This window comes from Coregonus clupeaformis, chromosome 10 (genome assembly GCF_020615455.1).
Source record: "Coregonus clupeaformis isolate EN_2021a chromosome 10, ASM2061545v1, whole genome shotgun sequence".
NCBI classification, from domain to species: Eukaryota; Metazoa; Chordata; class Actinopteri; order Salmoniformes; family Salmonidae; genus Coregonus; species Coregonus clupeaformis.
Genome location: NC_059201.1, coordinates 40,257,150 through 40,266,295, shown reverse-complemented (window position 1 = coordinate 40,266,295; position 9,146 = coordinate 40,257,150). Strand labels below are relative to the sequence as shown.

The 9,146-nt window shown below is 43.3% G+C and overlaps 1 protein-coding gene across 1 annotated transcript; it reads left to right on the top strand.

The window, feature by feature from the left end:
- Window positions 1-997: 997 nt before the first annotated feature.
- LOC121575152 (protein QNR-71-like) lies at window positions 998-8,446 on the top strand. The gene is made up of 12 exons (XM_041888054.2): window positions 998-1,143; window positions 3,615-3,710; window positions 3,809-3,955; window positions 4,095-4,241; window positions 4,496-4,657; window positions 4,839-5,144; window positions 5,292-6,203; window positions 6,315-6,494; window positions 6,610-6,712; window positions 6,831-7,036; window positions 7,166-7,256; window positions 7,489-8,446. Exons 1-12 carry the CDS (start codon window positions 1,086-1,088, stop codon window positions 7,640-7,642), a joined length of 2,562 nt encoding a protein of 853 aa, XP_041743988.1. The 5' UTR covers window positions 998-1,085; the 3' UTR covers window positions 7,643-8,446.
- The last annotated feature ends 700 nt before the right edge of the window (window positions 8,447-9,146 follow it).

Genomic DNA, 9,146 nt, shown 5'->3' with positions numbered 1-9,146 from the left:
AGTAGACGGAGACCGTACAGGTGTATCAAAGCCGGGACCAATACACTTTTTTACCCACTTTATATGTATATACTGTATTCTAGTCATGGCTCATCCTATATAACTACTGCTGTACACATATTTTCTATTCATAAACTGTCCATACTGTCAATACACACCATTTCTATTTCTATTTCTAGTCTGGACTTTGACATTGCTCGTTCTGATATTACTGATATTTTGTAACTTTTTGGATTATGTATGTATTGTATTGCTAGATGTTACTGCGCTGTTGGAGCTAGAAAGCATTTTGCTGCAACTGCGATAACATCTGGTAGCCTAGCGGTTAAGAGCGTTGGGCCAATAACTGAAAGGTCGCTGGTTCGAATGCCCAAGCCTAATAGGTGAAAAATCTGTCGACGTGCCCTTGAGCAAGGGCGTGCCCTTAACCCTAATTGCTCCTGTAAGTCGCTCTGGATAAGAGCGTCTGCTAAATTACCAAAATGTAAAATCTGCAAATCTGTGTAGGCGACCAATAAAGTTAGATTTTAGCGTTTTTCTATCACAACCACTAGGCCACTAATTCCATAAGGTTCCCACTGTCTTATGAAAATGGGAAAACTATCATTCTGTACTTGTTGGAGAAAATTATATGTCCGAAATCGGATAATTTCCTCAGTTCTTCAAAATAAATGAAAGAGTTTTATGCCTCATCTTTATCCAGTGCAAAGATAGCATTACTGATGCTTTTTTTAAATACAGTCTGACATGTGGAAATATGTTTTCTGTATTGATGGTAACACTACGTTAAGGTTAATCCTTTTAGCTACTGTAATTATCCAATAAAACATTCGAAAACATAGTAGCATTGCTAACAAAGTGTGTCTGTCTATTCACACAGTTGATTATAGTGGGAGGGGGCTGGTTTGTAGCCTCCTCTATGATCAGGGGTGAGAGGCAAGTTTATGGTAATTAAGGGTCCGACTCTCTTATAGGGAATCAGAAATCCTACCACAAGTCTCTCTGGGAGGTGTGTTGTTGGGTTTTTAAGACTAGGACGAGGGTTAGGAACTGGGCAGAGAAAGAAGGACACACAACCACGCACAATGAGGACTTTACTGGCGGTACTGGTGTTGGCTATCTCATCAGCAGCTTTAGAAGCAAGTGAGTATATATGTATTACTTTCTAAATGACTATTTGATAAAACACTGGTTGCTCCATCCCCTCTTTCTTGAGTTATGTGCAGTGTTGGAGGGGAGATGGGGCTGAGGTAGGATTAATTGAAATAATGGAAGAGATACTCACTGAGCAATGACATTTCTGCAAACAATCCCTTTTAGTAGTGAAAGGTTTGTTCTATATTTCCCCATTATATAAACTAATTGCATGTTTTGTATTTCAAAAACTCTTACATTTGACTAATCAATACATATGATATAACTTGTCTGAGGATCTGTCAATCATCATATTATTGAGAAACAATAACAACTCATTGTATGGTTGTTTACACACTAATGGAACTTGGACAAGCAAAACAAACGTAAGTAAAAGCGAGTAAGTGGCCTCCCTCATATTGTTAAGTGATATAATTTTTTTAAATGGTTTCCTTTATTCTGAGGGTCTTTATAGAAACTGAGCTCTAAAGCCTGAACTTTGGAATATGGTGTTACATATTTTGCTATAGGTTGAGCATTGCCATTGAACAGGATTAATAATAATCTATGCATTACTGCCTCCTCAATACACTGCATATATACTCTATAAATATCTGCATATAGCAAAACGTTTCAATACCTGGTGAATTTACAGGACTGCCAGTGTCTGTAATTACAACATTTTCAAAAGAGCATAGTATACCAGTATAATCTTATAAATAACACCATAATTTTGTGCAGGTCAGTTCAGCTTTAAAGTGTGGAGAATTTCATAAAGAAAATCCTGAGTAAATGCACATTATGCTTTGATATGAGCTCATCATGCACTTAAGTTTGGTAGTACATTTGGTGATTAATCAAATGTGAAATTCTGTAGACCAAAAAATCTCTCATTTGCGTGCCTTGTCTACATTAATCTCACATTAGCAAGAATTCAGCCACTGTGTAATATACAGTAGAATAGCATGTCTAATAACTACTGACAGAGTGGGCCACAGATTACATGCTTGTAATCAAGAATAACACAATCACATGCCAATTTGGTCTCCAAACCCTAAAATTCTCAGCTCTCAACAATAGAATAGAATAACTATATTTTTCCCTGAGGGAACATTAGTACTAAAGTTGGTGTTTCACTATCAATCATGAGGTTCAAAGTGTATTATCTACCAATGTGTTGCATCTGATGGATATCCAAACCAAACCACAAACTGTAATTAACTTGGTTAACTTGGTTGGAGATATCGGTCTTTTCATTGGCAATTAGTTTGAAGTGTGACTATCTGATTTAATGACTGCACATGATAACGATATTAAGGCTTGTCATTATGAATTAGTTATTTTAGAGGATGCATTCCTAAGATTGTTGAAGCTGAGTATGATAGGACTGTATTATGCCAATGGGAATACAAGGGGCTCATAATAACAGAAGATAATGTAGTTGTTGCGGTTTCCTAAATCCTGAACTTGCACCTTATGATACATCATCCCGATTTCAGTCATATAACACACACTCGCACACACACTTGCATGTGTGACATGCACACACAAACACACGCACGGCAGTAGCAGAGTAAGGTTGCCCTGATGTCTGAACTCCACAGAGGCTCCCCTCATTCCAGCATTTGGGATTACGGCTGCCTGTGCTCAACTGACAGTCACATGAAAGGGATTGACAGGGATTGCAGGGGCCGTGTGACTCACACCGCCTGGAACCTCCACCTCGTTCACTCCTCCCCCTTCCACAACCATCAATGAAATACCTGAACTACCCACCACCGCTAACTACTCCCTCAAATAACTATTTTTGATCCTTCTTTCAGTAAAATGTTGGTAAATGTCTTTGTCCACATCCCATCTTGCACCCATATGCCAAACTGTAACGTTATGATGATAACTTTTCCTCTACCCTGGGTAGGCAACAGGGCAGAGAACACTTCAACGTATAATCATATGGTCATAAAATGGAATAGCTATGATTGTATTTTCAGTAAGGAAGGGTCAGATACTGTAGGTTTGGAGATAAATAGATTTAGGAAAAGTAGAAATTGTGTCAACATTTTCAATAAGCATTTGTGCCAGGGTTATAAAGATTCCAGGTCTGAGTAGTAGATTTGTGCATGACATTCACCGAATGGACATTATAAAAGTAAATGCTAATTAATTAGCATGGTAGGTAATGAGTTCTGGGTGCCATGATCTTGTTCCTGACCAATGTCTAGACAATAGCAAAGTCCTAATCAAATTAAATGTTCAACCTCAGATTTACATCCAGATTTAATTGTGCAATGGTCAACTGGGAACTGGGAACCCACTGCCACTGGAGATGTTACATAACTTATAAAACCTCAATAATAGGATTAATATGAATGTAGTAGAAGTAGTTCACTATATGTCAAAGTGTGATCAACAAAAACATTGTTTCAATTAGGAGAATGGGAGAAGAAGTACCCTAAAACTTCATCCCTTTCTTTTTTCAGAGCCTAAAACACGTTTCACACGCTACCGCTCATGGAACTCACGGATGTATCCAGAGTGGAAAGATGGGGACTCCCGATACAGAGACTGTTGGACTGGTGCGTTCTCACTTTACTGCACGTTTTTATAGACCAATGAACGTATATTGAAACGTTTACCACTTTCTATTGATGTATTTATCACTTTCTGTCACCAGGTGGAGAAGTTACATTCAATGTGAAAAACGATGCACCCATCCTGACTGGCTCAAAGGCAACCTTTAACATCAACCTTCGCTTCCCATCGAACCAGAAAGCACGTCCTGATGGACAGGTGGTGTGGGCGCGTAACTGCACTGTCAATGGTGAGCTCTCCTTTCAAATTCAACAACGATACCATACCATCGACCCCACAGTTTTTTGTTGGTCGTATAGGCCTACAGTCTTTTTCTAGTGTCCCTAACCTTTTTATGTTGAACTGGGTGTGGTCCTCTTCTCCTACAGGAACACAGTACCGTCAGGGCCAGGCTGTGTACCCCGACAAGGTCTCTGGTCCTTCAGGAGAGTACAGTGGAGTCTTCCCTGATGGCACCCCCTTCACTGGAACCGCAGACATGAAACCCCACTACGTGTTTGTGTGGAAGACATGGGGTAGAAACAGCTCTTTAATTTACAGACATTCATGTGAGAAAGTGCTAACACAATAACCCAATGCTTTCTGGTATTTACAAAGCTGTACGCAGTGTACACTGTGAAATCATTCCTTTGATAAGAGGGTTGAAAGGAGTAATAAAGCAGCTATTGTTCTTCTGAGCTTTGTCAACTCAAGATTTGATCATCAGGCCTTTCAGTTAAGTTTTATAACCGTTGCTGTGTTTTCTAACCACTGCTGCTTTGTATCCCAGGACGTTACTGGCAGGTGGCAGGCGGGCCCTCCTCCTCTCTCACCATCGGCACAGACAATGTGCCCCTAGGCTCTTACAACATGGAGGTGGTCATCTACCACTGCCGCGGCAAGGACAAGTTCATCCCTCTGGGCTATGCCTCCACAACCTTCTCCATCACAGGTGGGCAGCTGTTCAAGAGGAAACACTTGCCAAATTTAAATGCACAAAATCTTATTTTAAACAGAAAATCAATCAACCCTAATTTGACTTCAATTGATCATTTGAAATATTTTGCATTTATTCTCACAATCTTTCACAACATCAACTTGACATGTTTTGCCTTTGCCTTGTGCCTCCCCAGACCAGATCCCCTTCACAGTGTCGCTGACCCAAATTAACGATGTGAACCAGGCTGACCAGAGATTCATCCAGAACAGGGCCATTTCCTTCAGAATCAGCCTCCACGACCCCAGCCAGTACCTCAGCACCTCAGACGTCACCTTTAACTGGGACTTTGGTGACAACAGCGGCACCCTCATCTCCAGGGAGCGCCAGGTCTCACACATGTACCTCACCACCGGCACCTACAGGCCTCAGGTGGTCCTGATGGCAAGCATCCCCAATGGCTGTGACACACCTGCAGACCCCACCGCTGCCAGCCCCACTGGTGAGAGACATCATTTTCTATTTTACAGCGTATCCATTTATCTGATCCAATATTTCCTTTACCAAAGTCAATGCATATTCGGTGCATATAACATACGTAACAGTTGTAAGTTACATTTGTTGCCTTTGTTTTTGTGTTTTCAACCAGTGTTGACCGGCGCCCCTGCCGTGGTTGTGGTGGTCTCTACCCCAGGGGCAGCTCCAGCTGACATCGCCCTGAATCTACTCGCCTCTGACGTTGCCCCTGCTGAGGCTGCAGAAGCAGTTGTAGCCGATGATGCAGCCGCAGCCGAAGAGACAGCCGCATCTGAACCCGCAGCTGAAGCTGATGCCACAGCCGAAACCACAGACACAGCCGGTGCCGCAGTCGAACCCGCAGACACAGCCGATGCCACAGCCGAACCCGCAGCCGAAGGCACCGCCTCAGAGGGAGTGGAGGTGGTTGCCTCAGTGGCCCCTGCGGCAGAGGATGCCACCGTTGTCCCAGCAGCAGAAGATCCAGCTGTCGTCTCGGCAACAGAAGACAATGCCGCTGTCCCTGCAGTAGAAGCCGATGACACAGCAGAAGACACGGCTGCTGCAACCATTGAGGACCCCGCCACTGTGGAGGGAGCCACAACTGCCCCCATCGCTCCAGCAACTGAAGAGGTAGCTGCTGCAGATTCGGCCGATGCAGCTGCTGAAACCGCGGTGGTAGAGGCTACAGCCGCAAATGTGCCCGCCATCGACGCTGCTGCTTCAGTTGCTCCAGTTGCAGAGGGAGAGGAGGCCATAGTGGACCTGGTGGCCACAGTCCTCCCAGAGATCCCAGTCGTAGACACCGTTGTTGCCACGGTGGAGGAGGCCTTAGTTGCCGATACTGTAGTGGAGGTTGCGGCTGCTACAGAGGTGGCCCAGGCTGAGATGGTGGCCCCTGCTGCTAACGTCATTGTTTCTGCCGACACAGAGGCTGCAGCTGTGGTGGAGGTGGTGCCAGCTGAACCTGCTCTTGAGACCGAGGCAGCGCTAGAGGCAGAGGTCGTAGAGACTGTGAATGAGGTTGCAGCTGACGACACTGCCGGTGATCACTTACTTAGTTACTTACTCATTCTATATATAAACAAAAACACTTCAGCAATAATTTGAGCCATTTCATAATATGAATAACTTACTGTGTCTTTGTTTTCTTCAGCGCCAGCAGCAGTGACTGCTCCAGTGGAGAGTGAGGTAGCAGCAGAGGCTGAGATAGAGGCAGGCACAGAGACACAGGTGGCTCTTGTTGTGGCTAAAAGGCAGGTTCCGGAACTTACAGTGACTGACAACTGTATGATCTACCGCTACGGCTCCTTCTCGACCTCAGTGGATGTCGTTCGTAAGTACACATATGTCCATATACTGTATATGTATTTTCAATACAGTCGCAGCTGAGATGTACAATGCAGGTGATGGTTGCTGATAATGATCTCTCAATCAATCTAATTTCTCAGAGGGTATTGAGAGTGTGGAGATCACCCAGATGGCTAACGTGGTGTCTCTGGCCACTGAGGTGGTACAGAATGCTGTGGACCTGACCATCACCTGCCAGGGGAGGTGAGTAGCCAGCCAGCAGTGGAGACAGGACCCAAGGGACCGTGCACATTCTATTGAAATTTGCATTTTGAACATTGCCATCCCCTGCACTTTATATCTCCACCTTCTCTTTGCTTAGTCTGCCCAATGAAGTGTGCACCATTATCTCGGACGCAGACTGCATCACACCTGTGGAGACCGTTTGTAACAACGTGACACCCTCCCCAGATTGTCAGATGATACTTCGCCAGTTTTTCAACGAATCTGGAGTGTTCTGCATCAATGTGTCCCTGACAAATGATGTTAGTCTGGCTGTGGCCAGTGCTAAAGTCAGTGTGACAGTGGGTGAGTGAAATTAACGAACAACTGTACAGAAAGCTTTATGAACTTTAAAAAACGGTTTTATATTAAATTTCACTGATCTGTGGAGTGTACTGTACCATACCTTCCTCATACTGTGTGTTGTGGTTGCAGGCTCCAACTCCTCCACAGCAGGCACTGTGGCCGCGGTTCTGGGTGTCATGGTCCTTGTCTGTGTTGTTGGTGCCATTGCTTTGACCTACAAGTGAGTGAAAGACAGTTCTAACCACCATAAAAGTCGCATGATGCAATGAAAGTCACACACTTCCTGGTTTCTCCAAATTGATTTATGATCCACAAAAAGTATTGACACAAAGTGGTCCAAAAAGAAAATATCCCATGCCATTATTATGTGCGGTCTTATACAATATAATGCAAATCTTATATTTTTTAGAAACTGTAGAATGAATGCCAGCTAACTTGTGTTTTCCAACCAGGCGGTTTAAGCAGTACCGTCCACTGAGGAAGGACTCAACAAGCGGCAGCATGGGCAGCTCTGGAATCACGTCTGTGCCGATGCTGCTGTGGAATCTTCTGATCCGACAGTCACCAGGAGAAAGAAGCCCACTGCTTCAGGGAATGGTGGTGTGAACACTCATAACCATCTGCACTGATACAGCACACACCCATGCATGTATGTTAACAGGTAAATATCCCTCAGACACACACATCCACTCAGCAACTGTAAAATGCAGATATACTGTACATGTTAACACATTCTCCAACTTGCATGCATGTGTACCCATAAAGACACATACTGTACACTTGCAGACTCAGACACACACAGCCACTCTAATGCAGACACAAACTGCAACAAGAGCAAGCAATATAAAGCAGTTGTATTATGTATTGTTACACTGAAAGCGAATTTAATAAAAACTATCATGTATTGCTAATGTTTTTCAACACGGAACAAAAAAGAAACCCCAAAAGCCAAAATATATGTTTGTTTCTGGCATTGCATCACTTGTGACAAAATATTATATTTATTTTGACCCACATACTTTTTTTGTTTAAGAAAAAGAAAAACTGATTAAAGTTTTCAAAAATTGAATAATTTATGCTGTGCTTTTTCTGTACTTGTTACGCACTCTTCTTTAGAACGTAATCATAACAATGAATGACTTTCTCTTTTAAGCTTCCAACATATTAATTTGCTTTGCTAACTGGTCTAATTTGTATTGCCAATAACATCACAGCACTTTTGTTTTTATAACATATTTAGTGTCACCTCAAAAGAAAGCATTTCAATTTCAATGATGTAAGAATTTTCAACTATAACTCAAAATTAGAACGTTCCTAGTCCTAACTAATCTTGCATCCTTGATTTTGTCCTCCATGCCCTTACTAAACTAGTACTGATTTTCCTGTCCATATATCAAGAAATATAAGTGTGTTGAGTGGTTTATTATATATAAACTCAGCAAAAAAAGAAATGTCCTCTCACGTCAACTGCGTTTATTTTCAGCAAACTTAACATGTGTAAATATTTGTATGAACATAACAAGATTCAACAACTGAGACATAAACTGAACAAGTTCCACAGACATGTGACTAACAGAAATTGAATAATGTGTCCCTGAACAAAGGGGGTATCTGGTGTGGCCACCAGCTGCATTAAGTACTGCAGTGCATCTCATGGACTCCACCAGATTTGCCAGTTCTTGCTGTGAAATGTTACCCCACTCTTCCACCAAGGCACCTGCAAGTTCCCGGACATTTCTGGGGGGAATGGCCCTAGCCCTCACCCTCCGATCCAGCAGGTCCCAGACGTGCTCAATGCATTTGAGATCCGGGCTCTTCGCTGGCCATGGCAGAACACTGACATTCCTGTCTTGCAGGAAATCACGCACAGAACGAGCAGTATGGCTGGTGGCATTGTCATGCTGGAGGGTCATGTCAGGATGAGCCTGCAGGAAGGGTACCACATGAGGGAGGAGGATGTCTTCCCTTTAACGCACAGTGTTGAGAATGCCTGCAATGACAACAAGCTCAGTCCGATGATGCTGTGACACAACCGCCCCAGACCATGACGGACCCTCCACCTCCAAACCGATCCCGCTCCAGAGTACAAGCCTCGGTGTAATGCTCATTC

Excerpts from the sequence above, each read along its gene's own strand:
- LOC121575152 (XM_041888054.2), top strand. The coding sequence starts at position 1,086 with ATGAGGACTTTACTGGCGGTACTGGTGTTGGCTATCTCATCAGCAGCT. Across the intron at positions 3,956-4,094 it reads GCGTAACTGCACTGTCAATG|GAACACAGTACCGTCAGGGC; the intron begins GTGAGCTCTCCT and ends CTTCTCCTACAG. Across the intron at positions 7,037-7,165 it reads TAAAGTCAGTGTGACAGTGG|GCTCCAACTCCTCCACAGCA; the intron begins GTGAGTGAAATT and ends TTGTGGTTGCAG.